At 36.0% G+C, this 20,001-nt stretch overlaps 1 protein-coding gene and 1 long non-coding RNA gene across 2 annotated transcripts; both read left to right on the top strand.

Annotated features, from left to right (window-relative positions):
• Nucleotides 1-17,264: 17,264 nt before the first annotated feature.
• On the top strand, nucleotides 17,265-17,987 carry LOC115993139. The gene is made up of 3 exons (XR_004092782.1): nucleotides 17,265-17,335; nucleotides 17,766-17,872; nucleotides 17,956-17,987. It is a non-coding gene; the product is annotated as an uncharacterized LOC115993139 (long non-coding RNA).
• Nucleotides 17,988-18,027: 40 nt separating this feature from the next.
• LOC115990596 (serine/threonine-protein phosphatase 7 long form homolog) lies at nucleotides 18,028-19,081 on the top strand. The gene is made up of 2 exons (XM_031114412.1): nucleotides 18,028-18,713; nucleotides 18,886-19,081. The coding sequence occupies exons 1-2, from the start codon at nucleotides 18,028-18,030 to the stop codon at nucleotides 18,983-18,985; spliced, it is 786 nt and encodes a 261-aa protein (XP_030970272.1). The 3' UTR covers nucleotides 18,986-19,081.
• Nucleotides 19,082-20,001: the final 920 nt, after the last annotated feature.

Raw genomic sequence — 20,001 nt, 5'->3', positions numbered from 1 at the left:
TTACTAATCTATCCAAAAAAAAAAAAAAAAATTCATAGTTACTAATATATGATACATGTATAATACAATAAATATATGGACCAGTATAAATCGGTATCTTTTTAAATAGTATGTTTCAAAAATTCAATAAAAAAATTACGTAAACGAAAAATATATAGTATATACGCATATGATATAATACGTTTATATTTTAAAATATCGTAATTAAAATACAAAAACAGTAGCCATAATTTTTTTTGGAATAAATATAATAATTCAATATATAGAAAATTCTCAAAATTTTAATTTGAAATAATCTACTTGATAAAGAAATTTATTGCAATAACATTGAATAAATCAACAACACTAATATCGTATGGAAAATCATAACCAAATTATGTATCTAATAATTTTCTACTTATCCAAAGATTCACAATAGATGATCTTACCAAATAAAAATAATATAATAAACTTGTTTATTTAGTTATTAAATATATTGTATAATAAATTTAATATATTTAATTAATGATGAAGAGGGATTTCAATATAATAATAGATATAATAAGAGATTTACGCTTTAGGGAAAAGGGAAAATGTAAAAGAAAAAAAAAAGATATATATATATATATATATATATTTTTTGGATGAAGAAAGAAAGATATATAAATTAGGAGAAAGTAAAAGAGATTGGCACTTGGCAGTTTCTTTTTTAGTTTTGTTTTTTTTTTTTTTTTTTTTTTTTTTTTTTTTTTAACGGCAGCTTCTTTTAGTTTTTAAATTTTTTTTTTTAAATTTTTAAAAAGAGATAAACGGTAACTTTTTACTACGTCTAGCCTCCTAGTCCTATTTTTAAGTGAGTCTCATGTTTTTCTCTTTTTGAGGGTGAAAATAGCCAAATACCACGTTTTGACAAAATTTATAACAAACTAGTATTGTTTCGGAAATATTTAGCAATTTATCACTTTTTTAGTACTCGAGTTCAGTGAACTCGAGTTCCTAGTGAGTTGCCAACGTGGCACTGCTAACATAAAATTTGTGTAATTAAAAAAAAATGTGGTACTCGATATTACTGAAATTGAGCTTCATATAGTCAAGTACCTTGTTTTTCTTTTTTCTGTTTTTTCCTTTTTCTACTTTTTTTTTTTTTTTTTTTTTTTTTTTTTTTTTTTTTTTTTTTTTTTTTTTTTTTTTGTTTCGTGCAAAACTTTTACTAAGGAAATGCTGACTTGTTTTCTGCACAACTACTATGTTGACTCTATCTATATATACAGCTATATATGCTATATGCCATTCTCATCCTTGACACATATCTAACTCAATGGCTTTCTTTGTTTGCTTCTTCCTCTTGTGATCGTTGTCTCCACCAAACTAAGGTTGCCTATTTCTCCAAAGCTTTAGCACATTCATGAAACTTGTCAAGTCAAAGAAAATGACAAGCATTTATGGCCAAAGTGTCATCCATTTCGGCCAAAAGAAAAGAAGCATGAATTTGGTTTGCACATCAAGTGTTGTTCTTGGCCATCTTCTTTGACAATTCATGAAGAACATTTAACGCAAGCTCATGCATTTCTTCATGCATGAAACTTCTTGAATATCATGCATCTTCCTGACATGGGCATGCAAGCCATTTAATGGTTTATTGGCTAATGTCAAGCCACTAAATTTGACTATTCAAGCCATTCCAACACAAACAAAAAGTAGAAAAAGGAAAAAAAGAAAAAGAAAAAAACAAGGTACTTGACTGCACTAAGTTTGAGTACTATAAAGAGATACTCGATTTCAGTAACATCGAGTACCGCATTATTTTTTTTAATTACACAAATTTCAGGTTAGCAATGCCACACTAGCTACTCACTAAGTTTGAGTACTATAAAGAGATACTCAATTTCAGTAATATCGAATACCGCATTATTTTTTTTAATTACACAAATTCCAGATCAACAGTGCCACACTAGCTACTCACTAAGAACTCGAATACGATTTACAACTCGATTTTGTAGAACTCGAGTATAAAATTTTGATATTTGGTTATTTTCACCATTTTTGAGAGTTTATTTTAAAGTGAGTTAAAGTCTATCTTTTAGAAGTACATAATAGCTTTATTCTTTTAGCTGTGTTTGAACTTTCAAGTCTTTGACGGCAACAAGCAAACAATTGCCTTATCCTTCAAACCACTATTTAGTAGGGCCGAGCATTGTCTGGATAGGGGTTAGGTCGGGTCCATCACCCCTCTATCACTCTTACCTAACTCGTGAATCGTGAGTTGTGGCATAAATGGTGCTGCTTGATGTGGCACCATCATTACTCTAAAAGAAATAATATGTACATAATATTTTAACAATATTTTTACAATGAATTTTAAATGACATGTTGTTATTACTTGTTATTGTTGGGACAAAAAAGTAATTTTAGTGTTAAATTCAAATTTAAACCAATAACAACTAATTACCTATAATTTATTGTGAAAATATTATAAAAATGTTATAAACATACCATCTCTCTTACTCTAAATTTATATAACCAAATTCTAAAGTCTAATCTATTCTCCTGTAGTCTAATCTATATATATATATATATATATATATATATATACACACGTGTGAAACTTTCTCTAGAAACTTAACTGGCTCTTGCCTCCACGCCCCCACAAGCATGTAGAGTGACCATTGCCGTGATATATAACCATATTTTTAAGTCTCTAATTCTCAGTACTATTCTCACGGATCAACTGTAGGGATACTAGGTAGTAGATACTAATGAAAAAAAATACTATATATATATATATATATATATCTCTCTCTCTCTCTCTCTCTCTCTTGTTTGAATTTAATTCAGTTCGTTTGTTTTTTTTTCTCTCTGCATCATCAAAACACCAATGAAATCCAACAGCCAAGCATCAATGAGAGAGCCAATAGAGTGAGAGTCCAGGGATTGATGCTTCTCTCTCTTTCTCTATAAATTCGTCACCAACCCAAACAGGTCTCACTTACTCTCTCACCAGTCGCTCTCTTCTAATAATTGGATTTTGAATTATTATTTTGGTGAACTTTCTTTTATTTTTGGTAACTGACTTGGATATTTTGTTTTATTTTTACGGTAAAGATCTCCTCCTCAAGTGCCAACTAGCTAGGAGGTGCAGATCATATGCTGGGATGGGAGGATTTGGTAAGAAGGTAAACGAACATGAACTTTCATTGGGTTATTCTATATTCTATATTTCATTTTTGATTAATTAAGTTAGATACATTTTTTTTTTTTTTGAGAATGAAACCTGGGAATAATTTATTAAATAAAATCAGTCAGTGTCGGCTAAAAGTACATAATAAAGATGTGGAAGAATACTCTTCATCCACACCGAGTAACTACTAACATGTTTAACATGTTTAGTTAGATTATAAGTAATAGAATTACCATGTCGACACACATGAGAAAAAGAAATACAATAATAAGTGATACATGTGATTTGAGTTCATTATTTATATAATAATTATATCTAGAGTTTGTGACCTCGCTTCACTTTTGGTGCCTCACTCCTCAAGCAATAGTAATACAAGGAGTTGGTGCCTTGTCTTTTGCCCTTGACTAGAATTGTAAAATGTACTTTTACTAAAACACGCCCTTAAAACACTTTGTTAGACTAGTCAAGATTTGGGCACAGACTTGGAATGGAATACATAAACTATAAGTAAACCAAAAGTTCAGCATTCACGGGTTTGCATGGAATCAGCACCAAGCAACTTAATTCAGCACCGCAATTGAAAATTTTCCAACTTAAAATTCCATTCGTCAAAGTCCACCTTACGTGCCAACTGGAGCCTTTTAAAATAGGCTTCCGGGAGCACATCAACAAGAAAAGTAATTTAAGCATAAAACATGTTAGGGATATATTAGCTTATTAGCATAGGCCCATTAGCCTATTAGCCTATTACATCAATAATATATTTTAGTGTAGTACAATCCTGTGTTACAATGAATCATAACATGTGTATATATAATAGACTAAACCCTAGACTAATAGACTTCTAGTACAAGTAGAAGACTTGGCTTGTACACAAAGTAGAATTAGGTTTGGACCTATGCTAATAGGCTAATATATCTCTAACAAAACATAATCCCACAAAATCATCAATTAAGACAAAATTACATCGATAACTTTTCAAATTTTGAAATACAAATCGGCACTAATTTGGTTCATCTTGTGTCTGCTAACTTATTATCAGGAAGGAGAAGAACATGAAATTTACTGCAATGCCTATATTATGAAAATCCAAAAGAGGTAACATGATATTAGAGGAGGTAATGAAATACAAATTAAATTGTTTAAATTTCTCTCCTCTCATTTGTGCATACATGTGTATGTGTGTAAAACTTTCAAATTTCTTTCTTTTTGTATCTGATCATTGCTCTTTAAAAATTTTGGTTGTGCAAAAACTATATTCATTATTTCTGGCTACTGCCTGATTTTATTTGCTGCATAATAGGAAAATGTTGATCTTCGAAGATATGTTGCAGGCCGAATATTATTCACGGTCCCTTTTGGATATTCTAGCAAGGCTCACCTTTAACTTCCAAGTAGTTAAATTTTCTTAACTTGTATTCATACTCAGAAGATATGTTGATTTTTATTTTTATTTTTTGTTGTTGTTGGTTAAACGGAAGTAATCATTTTCACTTATTGTGAAGTGTAACACTGTAACATTGGGATACGTTTGCACATAAGGCAAAACTTGTGATACTTTGAAATTCTTGGAAATTTTGTATCTATGGATGTGATCCTTTGAAATTGTGGTACTTCTTTCAAGTTCTTGAGAGTAGTGTTCTTTATTTTGTCAATTAAAATATTCCCATGTCTTTTTTCTTTTTTTTCTTTTTTTTTTTTTTTGTTAAATGGAAGTAATCATTTTCACTTATTGTGAGGTGTAACACTGTAACATTGGAATATGTTTGCACATAAGGCAAAACTTGTGATACTTCGAAATTCTTGGAAATTTTGTATCTATGGATGTGATCCTTTGAAATTGTGGTACTCTTTCAAGTTCTTGAGAGTAGTGTTCTTTATTTTGTCAATTAAAATATTCCCATGTCTAGACTAAAGTAGAAATGTATATGGATAGTGGATACGGAAGGGATACGTGATATTCATATACGGAAGGGATACATGATATATCTCTTGCTGGACGTAGATTGGTCTGTGGGCATTATATTGTAGTTTCTATGGCTCTTCAACAAAGGCTTATTCAAATTCTTTAACTTGTCCAACTGGAGATTCTTCAACTTGTCCAAAGTCCTGTTGGACGTAGATTGGATTAGGCTATGGTCACACGTTCACACATGAAAGTAATTTTGTCACGATGGTAATTCACATCACAATGAGTAATAACTACATGGTTTTTTAATATGTGTGTGTATATATATATAATTTTTTTTTTTCATGTTAAGCTATGAATTGCGTCAAATTTGATGTTAGGTTCTGCCAAATTCTGTAGTAACTGTTTCTCAAAAAAACTACAAAAAATCTATGATAACCAACTATTTATTTATTTAAGTTTTCATTTTTTTTTAATCACTCTGGACATGTAGTAATGAGATCACACATACCACTAATTTTATCACATTTATGGGTAATTCACATCACTTTGAGTTATAATTCCATGTCACTCTCCGGCCATAAAATACTTTGAGTTATAAAGAAGGTTACGATACTTACACACGTAGTAACTTATTATTTATCCTTCCATAAATTTTTTAATGAAAATTAGTGAAAAAACTTCCTTAATAAAGGATGCGTCCTGGGCTGTTTTATCCGAATGCAGCAGGTTTTAGTTCAATTGGTAAAGTCATTTTATTGTTGATGTAAAACAAAAAACTCAGATAATAGTATAGGCAGGGCTAGACAATCTGGTAGCACCCAAATTCCAAAGTTCCCTTCCAATTTGTTAATTTTGGGTCACAAGCCATTTCCACCAATATATCGCACTGAACACATAATTATAATATATGCGTTTTTTTTAGCAGAGAATGTTTGATAGTTTTTGTTAGAAAATAATATTTTTGATTTTTATGTTTATTTCGCAAAGGGACCACTGGCTGCATATATGAACTAGTTGCCCACTTTTAACTTTTGGGTTTTTAGGAGATTTAACGGCTCATTTGGTAACGTTGTTCTAGTAACATTGTTTGTATATTTGGAAAATATGTGTGAGTAAAAAAGTATGTGAAAATACATATAATGTTGTTTAAAAACTAAAAATTGTTGCTCAAAAACACTTACCAAACGGCCCCTTAATTTTCAATTTTAGGGGGTCAAAAATGAAAATTTTGAACCAATTCTTTCATATAATTTATATTGGCATATTTCATGTAATTTATGTGGTTATGTCCCTATCAATGGCAGTGGTCGGTACTTGGTAGGGATTTTACCAAAATTTATGATTAGTAAGAGTTTTCAATGATCAACAATTAAAATAAAATAAAATAAAAAAATAAAAAAAACCCAATTGACCTTTTATATATATATATATATATCATGCTAATCTCAAGATGGTACTTCTAAATGGATTTATATCGAAATATATATAGCTAAATCGAAACTATCTCCATTACATTTTAAACAACTTTGGTACTAGGTTTGTATTTATTTATTTGACCCCAAAAAAGTACAAGTTACATTTTAAACTCTATACTTTAGAATAGTTTTAAAATTACACCCCTTATCAAAAAATAAAAATAAAAATAAATTACACCCTATAATTTTGTTGGTTTCAAATAGAATTTTGGGCTTTTAAAATCGTACCAAACTAAACCTCCCAATCAATCTAAAAAATTTCAAACCCTAAAAAGCCCAAAGCATGGTGTGAAATTATCATAATTATAAGGTTTAATTTGTAATAGTCTTAACATATGGAATTTAATTTATAACCTTTGCAACTACATGGTTTTATTTGAAAACATTCCTTATAATAAGGGGCTTAAGATTTAGTTTACCCAAAAATATTAACAAAGAGGGATTTTAATAACACTAAGGGTATGTTTAGTAGACTGTAACGATAATTATATAAGAATAGGAATATGTATTATAAGGAATACAAGACACTATAAGGAATACAAGACACTATAATGTAATGCTTATTATTATATATTTGTTTGGTAACAACACAATAATAGAACCCTTAAAACAAATGAATGAAAGTATTTTAAATCAAACTTAAGATATAGTCAAAGGCCTTGTAGCTAAATTGGCACATCTCCATGTACAAAGTGCTTGGGGGTCTAAGGGGGAAAGGTTCGAGCTGCGAGGTTAGCAACATGTTATAATTATTTCTTGAACTTAAGATATATTTTAGGAAATATCTTACTCATTGAATTATATTTCCTAAAAAATAATATTTTTTAAATTTGAAAGAGGGATTAGTTATTTTTTTATAATATTTTCATAATTTTTATGTGCATAAGGAAAGTTTGTTTATTTGGAATTATATTTGTGGATCCGAGAGGTCTGCAAGCCGGCCCAAGCTCTATCTAGGCCCAGGGCCCGTGCCGAGGAGATATCTTGCCGAAGACGAATGATCAGTGGCCGAGGTAACTAGAGGAACTGTTAAGAACTTACCCTGTCCTCTGCATTCCAGAGCTTCGATGGGAAGGCCAACACCATGGTGTAGGCGATCCCCAAACAGCCCCCTCAAAGGGATGTGAACGGAATGGGGCCCATCGGGATGTAGGGTGTGAAATTGAACCAAGGAAAACGCGTCCCATCCTCAGTAAATGCGCCTGCCAATACCCAGAGATGATTAATGAGAAAAGACGTTTGGACGGTGTAAACTTCGATCCCTGCAACTAACAAAAAGTTAGACGGGACGGTTGATGGGATGGATATAGAAATAATCTCCTGCCTGACCTACAAGTGGAGGGTCAGGATCAGCCAAGACGGACTATATAATAGAAACAAAGGTGCACCATAGAGGGGGGCTGGAAAAAAAGAAGATGGCCAAACTGTAGAGCCTCCCAGCCCACCTCCCGGAGAAAGACTCCAGGGGTGAATGAAAACTTAACCTTGTATGAACACCACGAAAAACCCACCGCCTATCGATCAAGGCCTAACCTTTCGAACCCACGCTCTATAAATGATATTGTTAGGGCTTTTTCATGTGCGAACCCGACACTACTACGGTCCGCCACGAATCGTGTCCTTACAATTGGCGCCGTCTGTGGGAAGACTTGTGTGTTGGCATAGGTGGTATGTCGAAGTAGTTCCTTTGCTATTTCTAACCATTGGTTATAGAGTTTTAGTGTAAAGTCCTGCTAGGGGCTACGTTGCTGGATTAGGGGCTGCGCTAAGGAGCTAACTCCCCCAAAGCTAAAGCTCCTCGTAAATTGCAAACTAGGTGCTAGGTAACGTTAACCGTATAGATAAACTCTAGGGGCTGGGCTGAGGAGTTAACTCCCCTAAAGCCAAGGTTCCATGCAAAGAGGAAACTAGGTTTTGGACAGAACCAAGGCATTGCATAGTCCTCGGACTCAAGCCTATGGGGAAACCAACTACCTGGATGTGGAAAACTAGGTTTTGGACAGAACCAAGGCATTGCATAGTCCTCGGACTCAAGCCTATGGGGAAACCAACTACCTGGATGTGGAAAACTAGGTTTTGGACAGAACCGAGGCATTGCATAGTCCTCGGACTCAAGCCTATGGGGAAACCAACTACCTGGATGTGGAAAACTAGGTTTTGGACAGAACCAAGGCATTGCATGGTGCTCGGACTCAAGCCTATGGGGAAACCAACTACTTGGATGTGGAAAACTAGGTTTTGGGCAGAACCAAGGCATTGCATGGTCCTCGGACTCAAGCCTATGGGGAAACCAACTACTTGGATGTGGAAAACTAGGTTTTGGACAGAACCAAGGCATTGCATAGTCCTCGGACTCAAGCCTATGGGGAAACCAACTACTTGGATGTGGAAAACTAGGTTTTGGACAGAACCAAGGCATTGCATAGTCCTCGGACTCAAGCCTATGGGGAAACCAACTACTTGGATGTGGAAAACTAGGTTTTGGACAGAACCAAGGCATTGCATAGTCCTCGGACTCAAGCCTATGGGGAAACCAACTACTTGGATGTGGAAAACTAGGTTTTGGACAGAACCAAGGCATTGCATGGTCCTCGGACTCAAGCCTATGGGGAAACCAACTACTTGGATGTGGAAAACTAGGTTTTGGACAGAACCAAGGCATTGCATAGTCCTCGGACTCAAGCCTATGGGGAAACCAACTACTTGGAAAACTAGGTTTTGGACAGAACCAAGGCATTTGGACTCAAGCCTCAAGGCAAGGACTTATGGGAAACCAACTACTTGGATGGGAAAACTAGATTTGGGCAGAACAAAGGCATTGCATGGTCCTCGGACTCAAGCCTATGGGGAAACCAACTACTTGGATGTGGAAAACTAGGTTTTGGACAGAACCAAGGCATTGCATAGTCCTCGGACTCAAGCCTATGGGGAAACCAACTACTTGGATGTGGAAAACTAGGTTTTGGGCAGAACCAAGGCATTGCATGGTCCTCGGACTCAAGCCTATGGGGAAACCAACTACTTGGATGTGGAAAACTAGGTTTTGGACAGAACCAAGGCATTGCATAGTCCTCGGACTCAAGTCTATGGGAAAACCAACTACCTGGATGTGGAAAACTAGGTTTTGGACAGAACCAAGGCATTGCATAGTCCTCGGACTCAAGTCTATGGGAAAACCAACTACCTGGATGTGGAAAACTAGGTTTTGGACAGAATCAAGGCATTGCATAGTCCTCGGACTCAAGCCTATGGGAAACCAACTACTTAGATGAAGAACCAACTATTTAAAAAAAAAAAAAAAAAAAAAAAAAAAAAAAAAAAACTATGGCACATAAACCTCAAAATCCATCCGAAGAGAACTCCGCGTTAACAGATGGGTTAATACCTTGACTCACGGATCCCTCGGTTTATCCTCGGTCTACCCTCAGATCCCCAGTGTCAAAGCGGTTGGTGCGGTACGGTGCAATATATTGCCCATAAGTACAATCAAAGTCCCTCGCTACTTAGCTACCCTCTTAGACGAATTATTTAGAGTTTATCATCCTCGGACACCGCTCTAGTACGCATCGCGCAGCACTCGGCGATTATCCCGGTTAGTTCCAAAGAGTCAAAATTATTGAGGATTAACCTTGTTATGCTTGATAATACTTGTGAGTTTAAACTAGTAGGAATCTGTGCTAAATCATTTTTCTGCCTGGAATATCATTAACGTCAAACTTACATTTAATATTCATGCATGAAGTAGTTGTTACGGAGAAGAAAGATATATATAGAGAAATAGACATATATTTTGTTAAGACAAAGGAATGGTGCCGTGTACAATAAAAAGTTGAAACAAGCTTACGCTAAAGCTAACTATGTAAGTAAAGGGAAATACAAGAAAGTGGAGATAAAGCCGAGGAGATAGCTCAGAGGAGAGATTGGCTACTGTTCCAAATGTCATTTAAAGGAGACTATCCCTCGACACTTCTACATGCCCATAACTCAGGCAGCCAAAGAACCTGACCTCAGGCTAACACCATCTACAGAAAGGGTGCGGGGAGCCGGAGGTTGGGAAGCCCCCACAAAAATTTGCCTGCTACAAGGCAGACAGTGCTGATGGTGGAAATTCCTTCTTCGGACATACCGAAAAACTGGCATGACCAGAACCTGCTTCGGATTTTGACTAAAAGAGGGAAAAAGACCCTCTCCCTTATGACGAAACGGAATGCTCCCTTGAACTTGCGCCTCCATGGCCCGTACCTCCCTACTCTGAGTCTCGGGGGGACATGGCGCCTTTGTGGCGGAGGGAGCTCCTTTTTCCCAAGCCCTGCCTCAAGCATGATGAACTAAGGGAGGAATCTGAAGGATTTGTGTGTGGATAGAGCAACTTTCTCTCCTATTTATGTTAAAAGATAAGGTGGTGGCATTTAATTCACGCAGCGTCTCAAGGAATGCTACAGACAAAACGTCTCTGGCACGATTTCCAACGTCGTCTGCAGCCCTGAAGATAAAGGAGTCTCGAGAAGGCGCACCTCGAACACCGGGACGCCCGAAAAATACCGCGTGACCTAAAATTACGAAAATACCCCCTAATTTGTGGGCCCAGTAAATTCGCGGCCCAGGCCCGATTCAGCACAGGGGCCTAGGGACAGAACCAAGGCATTGCATGGTCCTCGGACTCAAGCCTATGGGGGAACCAAATACAAAAAAATAAAAGTTACAAGTGTCGGACAGTACCAAGGCCGTGTATGGTCCTCGGACCCAAGCCAATGGAGAAACCAAACACTTAGATAAGAAAAGGTTTGAATTTCGTAAGATGGGCTACTTGATAAAAACGTCAAAATCACTTCGTTCATGGCTTAAACACCATAAAAAGTTAAGGCCAATAAAGGTGTAAGGAAAGTGATGGAACGCCCCAGCATTCAGTCGTATAAAAGGGCTACTCATTTGGCGGGTGATATGTCCTCGGATGGTTATTTCTCACACGGCATCAAGCCTTCGGTTCTCTCCTCGGCTAGTTCTGGGTAAGTACTATTTTTTACGGGCCGGCCTTATTGTGCCAGGCACTTCTATTAAAGCTATGGCGACATCTTTTTATTATCAAATATTTTGGTCTTAGTCGTCAATGATTTAAATGCTATATTGTTGCGCCGAGCAGCGCTTACAAATTTAAGAAAACAACGCGAGTTAATGGAGGTAGGGAACTTACATGAAAGGAGAGTTACGCTTCGGATGGGCTATATGTGCTTGAGACAGACTTGAATTTGGGCGGAAGCTCAGATGAACCTTGGATGCACGCACTAAAACTCTTAAGTACAGAACTGGAGAGACGGATCCTTCTCCAAAAAAATCCTTTATACTTTCTAGGGTAAACTGCACGCCCCTTTTCCCGCCCAGAGAGGCCAGGAGATCACTACCGTTTGATTTCCATCACACCGTTGAACGTGGGAAGCACCAAGCCGCCCGTATTTAATGAGGCCACGTTTCGCCTTCTAAACGGCTCTAGGAACGTGCCTTGGGCAGGGGAAAAGCCTCAGGAATCGATAGATGACAAGGATTGATAGGCATTAGCAAATCCCTGACGTCATCAAAACCCTCCTATCCGTCCGAGGGGACGGAGAGCAGGATTTTGAGGGGCTATTGTGGATCCGAGAGGTCTGCAAGCCGGCCCAAGCTCTATCTGGGCCCAGGGCCCGTGCCGAGGAGATATCTTGCCGAAGACGAATGATCAGTGGCCGAGGTAACTAGAGGAACTGTTAAGAACTTACCCTGTCCTCTGCATTCCAGAGCTTCGATGGGAAGGCCAACACCATGGTGTAGGCGATCCCCAAACAGCCCCCTCAAAGAGATGTGAACGGAATGGGGCCCATCGGGATGTAGGGTGTGAAATTGAACCAAGGAAAACGCGTCCCATCCTCAGTAAATGCGCCTGCCAATACCCAGAGATGATTAATGAGAAAAGACGTTTGGACGGTGTAAACTTCGATCCCTGCAACTAACAAAAAGTTAGACGGGACGGTTGATGGGATGGATATAGAAATAATCTCCTGCCTGACCTACAAGTGGAGGGTCAGGATCAGCCAAGACGGACTATATAATAGAAACAAAGGTGCACCATAGAGGGGGGCTGGAAAAAAAGAAGATGGCCAAACTGTAGAGCCTCCCAACCCACCTCCCGGAGAAAGACTCCAGGGGTGAATGAAAACTTAACCTTGTATGAACACCACGAAAAACCCACCGCCTATCGATCAAGGCCTAGCCTTTCGAACCCACGCTCTATAAATGATATTGTTAGGGCTTTTTCATGTGCGAACCCGACACTACTACGGTCCGCCACGAATCGTGTCCTTACAATATTAATTTTAAAAATTAATACACCTATTAAGGAATAACTATTACATCCCTTTTAAAGATAAATAATTATTCTTCACTTTAAAGAATAGCTATTCATAATAAATGACTATTCCTTGTAATAAAAATACAACCAAACTACTGAATAACTAAATCATAAAAATAACTATTACATTACAATGCTTATTATAGTCTACCAAACACACCCTAATACTATGTCACTAGGTAAACATCACTTGAAAAGGTTTACTGAAAATCATGTGTATAACTATTTTGGGTTTCGTTCAAGTTATACTTTGTGTAATTTTTATCAATATTACATCACCCAATAACTTTTTAATGGATGTGTATTTTTACAAATCCTCTATTAGATTACATTTTCTCTTTGTAACCTCTTATGCTTGAGAAATTTCAAAATAACTATCTATCAATAGCTATCTCATTTATTAAATGTTTAAATGTCAAAATCTTGTGTATGTTAAAGTTATCACACAACATGAATTAATTGATTTAATAGTAAAATTCCATTTGATTGTGCATGAAATTTGATATTCATAATAAATACTATAAATATATAATCTAATAGTGAGGTTTCTAAAATATTATTGAAAGGTATAATGTTTAACGTGAGTTATATCAAATATAACTTAATCTTGTTTCAATATATTTGATCGGTCTTTTTAGAATTCAATGTCAACTTCTAGAATTCCTTTTAAACTTTAAAAATGGGGGTTAGGAAGAATTAAAATCCCCTCCAATTGAATCTTTTATTTTCCTCCAATTTTATTAAGACGTAAGATAATTAGTATTTTAAAACGGGAAAAGTTAATAGACGCATTTGTTAGTAGACCGTTTTTAGGATTTTCTTATGAGAAAAGAAAAAAGCAACTAATTATTTTGACAGTTTTTTATATTTTGCATAAAAGTGGTATTAAAATTTTTTTTTAAATAGTTTATTAACAAATGTTCTAAGAGCATCCGTTGACCAAATATTTTAAAAATTAAGGGAATGTCACGTTTTTTTTTTTTTTTTTTTTTGATAAGGAATGTCACATATCTTACATATGGCTAAAAGGGAATTTGAGAATTCAAATGCTGGGTTCTTTTCCCAAAAACTGACAGTAGTATTGAGGCATCATTTAATAAGTAAGAAAGCTTACGTAGAAGCACATTCACTTTATAATTTACACAACTTTTGTCATGGTATATTGGTGTTGATACTTTAGCATTATGAGGTACATGTGAAGTTGAAAGAATGAAATGTTTTACTTTCTTTGCGTGAGGTACTTTAGCATTTTGATTACACCTTGGATCCGTGTACGATGTTTGAAATCACAAGTACCTCACTATTAAATGCAAAACTATACAATATTTTATTAAGAATATAGACTTTTTTACCGAGAGCCTTGTAAAAACATATACAAAACCCTCTAAAATGGTCTAGTATTCCTCGGCACGAGTACGGTGACGGTAACTGATAAAAGCTTTTCATATTGCGGCATGCTGGAAGCCAAAATAGTTTCTGCTATATTCAAGTTCCATTGAAGTTTCCGTATCAATTGATGATTAACTGTTGATGTAGGAATTACAGCTATATGGAAAATGAACTTACATATCAATGTAGCCGCAAAGTCACGACTTTAGATTAGGGAGCAAGATTAAGATAAATTATTTAAGACAAAAATAATTCCAAGAAATTCAATTAATATAAGAAAAAAATATTTAATTTATTAAGTAAAATACATGATTAAGTTATAAAATATAATATAAATTTAAGTTACAACTTGTTTAATTTGTAGTTGGTTCAATTTATTTATTCTTAGCCCAGTATGAGAGTTGTTTTTTTTTTTTTTATAGGAGTATAAGAGTTAGTATAATCGTTGTTATTCTTAAACTATTTCATAATTTAAGTTGTCTATAAATATATATTTATATATATATATATATATATATTTTTTTTGGTAATCTGGAATTAAATTTATATATATATATATATATATATATATGACGTTGCATGTAGCTCATGCAGATTGCATGCAACACAATGCACATGCATGTTTACAACTTTCACGGATAGGAGAGTTTCAATAATCACTATTTCGTCGGCTTAAAGTGCATGTGAACAAAGAGTAGAAGACAGCAAAAGAAGGGTAGACTATGAGCGCGTTCGTCTAGGAATAACGCCAGTGATCACCCAGGCATGATTAAGGTAAATCGAATCTATAACTAAGATTATGTTTTAAACATATATTGTACGTTGTATCTAAAATGAAACAATTTTTTTTCTCCTGAAACTAATTCTTATTGATTTGAAGCTTACTTAAGGCTACTAGTTGAATATATTCTTTTTTCTGCGTTTTCATAAAATTATGAAAACATAATTTCAGAGTGGATGTTTTTCTTCAATCTCTCATCAATTACTTCAAGTTTTATCAACTATTAGTAGGAATGTGTTTATTAGAGCATCCATAGCAGTGGAGCTAAAAATTTAGCTTTTTAGCTCCACCAAAAGTTACTTTATCTATTTTACCTACATACATGCTGCAGTAGTGGATCTATTTTAACTTTTAACACAATAAAATAATATAAACATCACAATAAAATAATATATCCACTACAATAAAATAATATATTCACTACAATAAAATAATATATCATATACAATAAACAATAATCACAACCACCTTCAACTGCCACCGTTACCGCCGCCGCCGCTGCCACCGCCACCGCCACCGCCGCCATAGGAAAAAAATAGCAAAAACAGCAAAAATGATGACACAAACCCAGAAAAATTAAGCCAAAACAATTAACACCCAAATAAATAAAAAATTCACTGACCTGACAACACACCATTTTTCACCACAAAATAACACCATAAATGATGACACAAACCCAGAAAAATTAAGCCAAAACAACAAACACTCAAATGAAAAAATTCACTAATTCATCAAAAAAGATGAAAAAATTCACTGACCTGACAACACACCATTTTTCACCATAAAATAACACCATAAATGATGACACAAACCCACAAAAATTAAGCCAAAACAATGAACACCCAAATGAAAAAAATTCACTAATTCATCAAAAAAAAAAAAAAAAGATGAAAAAATTCACTGACCTGATGTGGATCGGCTGGGACGGCGAGGTCTGAGAGAGATGGGTAGCTGGGACGGCTCGGTCTGAGATCAGCGGCTGGGACGACGGTGGGTCGAGCTTCGGCTGGAATGGCGGTGGGTAGAGCTTCAGTTGGGACGGCAATGGGTCGAGCTTCGGCTGGGACGGCATCGATCAGCTTGAAAGTGATGAGGTGGTGAGAGTGAGATGGTGAGATGGTGAGAGTGAACTGGATGGTTTCAGAGAGGTGAGATGGAGAGATGGGAGCTTGAGAGTGATGAGAGAGAGGACGATAAGATGAAGAATAAAAAGAATGAAAAAAAATAAACAGCCAAGCATTATTTTAATCGGGAGGGCTTAATAAATTTTTTTTTTTTTTTTAGATGACTACTACAGTGCACATCTATCTATAGATGTGCACTGTAGCAGTTCAGCTAAAAATTATTGCTTTGGCTCCTTTGCTGAGTGACCCTATTTGGTATTTTGGTGGAGCTAAAATAGCATTATAGCTATTTAGCTCCACTGCTACAAATGCTCTTACATCTTTTCGTAGAAATTTATTTTATAAGCTGGTGCATCACAAATTGCAAAATTATAAGTTTTCACATATGGCCTAATAAATGTCATGAAGACTTCAATGCTAATATATATATATATATATATGTGTGTGTGTGTCTATGTATGTATATGTATATGTATATGTATATGTATGTATGTATGTATGTATGTATGTATATTATATAGAGGCATCCATACATCCACTTAAATTATAAATAAATAAAAAATAAATAAAGTAAGTGAAGTGAAGTGAAATAGTTAACTAAAAGAGCTCTTCTCTTCTCTCTTTTTTACTTGTGAATAGTGTGTGAATGTGAGTGAGTCTATAAATATTTTATAAACACTAACAATGATTGGGAGAAAATGGGCAATTACCCTTTTTTCGGAAATTAAACATACGTTTGCCCTCTTTCTGAAACTAAATAGGGAACTGCCCCTGTTTTGTAACTCGACAATAGAGAATTCGAGTTTTAATGAATAACTCGATATTTGTATAGTCGAGTTAGTCTGACACTTCGAATTTTTTCCAATAAAAAAATGTTTGTGTAGACGGTCATAACTCGGGAAACTGGAAATCGAGTTATTTTCAGAGGTTTGAATCAATAGGACCCTAACGTCTCACAACGCTATTCAGTCACTCGCTCTCCCTGTACACTCTCTTTCCCTCGCTCTCTGCCATCACTCTCTCTCCACACTCTGTCTCTCTTGCTTTGCGATCAGGCTTCCCCACTCTTCCTCGAGTCTCCATCAGTCGTCGTTGGTTCCCGCCGCCGCTGATTACAGGTACGGTCCTCTCCCTCTGAAATATTTTCTGATGTTGGTTAATGTTAGGTTGCGTTTTGTGTGGGATTTTGATTATTTTGTTGAAACTTAAGGAAGTAGTAAATTTACTAATGAAGATGAGAATTTCGTTGATTTTCTCATTAATGAGTTTAAATGTGCTTGGGGTTTTGATTAGGGGTTTTGGCAAATCGAGTGGTGTTATAACTTATATTTTCATAAATAGTTAATTAATAATTATCCTAAGCTTTAAGAAGTGATTTAAATAGTTCTGAAATAATTTTTTTTATGGCAAGTTCTTATTTATTTAAGAAGTGATGTTGAAAATCTTGTGCTCAAAATATAATGCCTTACTGAATCTATGCTTTTATTTTATATTAAATGTGGTTTACTTGTTAGAAAATTGCTAACAATGTATTTGCTGCCATGTCAGATATGCAGGCACTAGATAGAGTGCGGCCTGGACCCGATGTGGATACCCAGTTGTCCCAGCAGCCGAATCATCGGTCAAGTCCGCTTTGGAGGTGCGCCGCTGACGAGGTATGTAGTAGTATTATTAATACATGTTTGTTTTATAATTACCTCGTGTTTAATCTCCTAACACAATACTCGTCCGTGTGCAGGAGGCGCCTGGCATGATAAAGGTTCGACGCCGTAAATATGTATTGCCACAGGGTGGGTTAGATCCACGTATCATGCAACACATAGATGCAGCAGGGTTGACTGGTTTATTCAAGGTTCCTGATATGGAGGTCGACCACGCCTTGATCACGGCGTTGGTTGAGCGGTGGCGTCCGGAGACGCACACGTTCCACTTACCCCATGGAGAAATGGGTATCACCTTGCAAGATATGGAGGTGATGCTGGGGCTTCCGGTGGATGGGTTGCCTGTCACTGGGAAGACAGACTACATATGGAATGAGCTGTGCGAACAGTTGTTGGGCCATAAACCTCCACCCTCGATACCAAACTCAAACAAGTCTATCCTTGCTGGGGCGAGGATAAGATACACCTGGCTTGATGCACAGTTTGCCGATCCCTTAGTTGCGGACGCTGCTGACGAAGTCGTGCAGCAACATGCCCGCTACCACCTACTTGTACGGATGGGGGCCCTCTTGTTCATGGACAGGTCTGCGGACCGGGTCTCACTGCTGCCTTTGCAGTTGCTCAACCCAGTCAGCAATGCGAGACGGTATAGCTGGGGTAGTGCAGCATTGGCCTGGCTGTATAGGCAACTTTGTGGTGCATCGAAGAAGGATGCGATGCAGATTGGAGGAGCACTCTTGTTGGTGCAGCTATGGGCCTATTCAAGGTTCCCACAATTATGCCCTGTTGTGAGGCCGCCTCTACCGCCAGTGCACTTAGGGCCCCTTGCCATTAGGTACATTCATTGAGTTCTCGTTATTTGTCTCTTTCATATAATTAAAAATATGCCAAACTAACAAACGAAAGAAACTTATCAATGCTTAGTATATGGATGTGAAATATAAAAGCAAAGTTTGTTAAATGTAAGGTTCAGTAATGAGCATTTGTCGACACCTCATGTTTGGTAGGTGGAGCGGGCCAAAATGCACCGCAGAGCATGCCACACACGTCCTTGCTGCGTACCGCACGTCACTGGCTACAGTACGGGCCGAGCAGGTATTCGGTTAATTTAGTTTGAATTCTTATGACCACGTTTCCCTCAATTCTTATGACTACGGGCCGAGCACGTTTCCCTCAAATGCACCGCACATGCTTTTATTTTCGTTTCCCTCAATTTTTATTTTATTTTGAATTCTTGGATTGTTGTAGGAATGAGTTGATTTCATAATACCATCTAATCATTTTGTTTGATACTTGGATTTCCATCCCATCATTTAACTCAATTGGAATGTCCATCGTGAAGTACTTCACATTAGAACTTCCATTTGTAGCACCTGCATGAATACTTGCTCGTCCTTACATAAAGTAAAACAAAAGAAAAAAATTCTTGAATGTTAAATCAAAGGGTTTTTTCCAAATTGGGTTGGATTGAAGGGTTTTTTCCAAATTGGGTTGGATTGAAGGGTTTTTTCCAATGCAACCCAACTCACATGACTCAGGTTAAGTTGGGTTAAATCAATGGGTTATATATAAATTTAGTCATATATATATAAAGTAGAATTTGGCTATATTCTTCATTATGTACGGAAACGTTTGTGATTTACACCGGAAAAAAAACAAAAAAAAAACACAGAATAAATTGTCCCTTTTCCAAGATGTTTGAAGCATGTGCAACATGCACAAAAGTTTGAGCATGAAGTCTTGGTTTAGTGCAAGACAGTGAGTTCAAACTTGTGTTGCAACCAAAAAACAAAAACTCCACCAATTGTTACAAATGTCATTAAGCTGATGCAATAAAGAGAAGACGCACATATTGGATTATGTAATTGGTTATAATTCTTTTAGAGAGAGTTTGAATCTTTGATAGTTGTTATACTTCAATATTAAAGCTTTAAAATAGAAATATTTTTTAGAACTGTTGAAGCTTATTAATATTTCACACCTTCTGGATTCGCTATAGTTTTGGTGGTTGACTTAGATATTACTACAATTATATTCCAGATTTTCGTTGAATTAAATTTGTTGAGTTAGAGCTTCTCTTCACTGTTGTAATGTAGTTGGCTGTTAAATCTCATAAAATGGTA

Source organism: Quercus lobata, chromosome 5 (genome assembly GCF_001633185.2).
Source record: "Quercus lobata isolate SW786 chromosome 5, ValleyOak3.0 Primary Assembly, whole genome shotgun sequence".
NCBI classification, from domain to species: domain Eukaryota; kingdom Viridiplantae; phylum Streptophyta; class Magnoliopsida; order Fagales; family Fagaceae; genus Quercus; species Quercus lobata.
The sequence above is the reverse complement of the archived record's forward strand: the minus strand, read 5'-3'. Positions and strand labels throughout refer to the sequence as shown.

What these genes read in the sequence shown, in the direction of transcription:
- LOC115990596 (XM_031114412.1), top strand. Translation starts at nt 18,028, where the DNA reads ATGCAACACATAGATGCAGCAGGGTTGACTGGTTTATTCAAGGTTCCT. An exon ending in TTAGGGCCCCTTGCCATTAG is followed by an intron (nt 18,714 to 18,885) that starts GTACATTCATTG and finishes CATGTTTGGTAG; the next exon opens with GTGGAGCGGGCCAAAATGCA.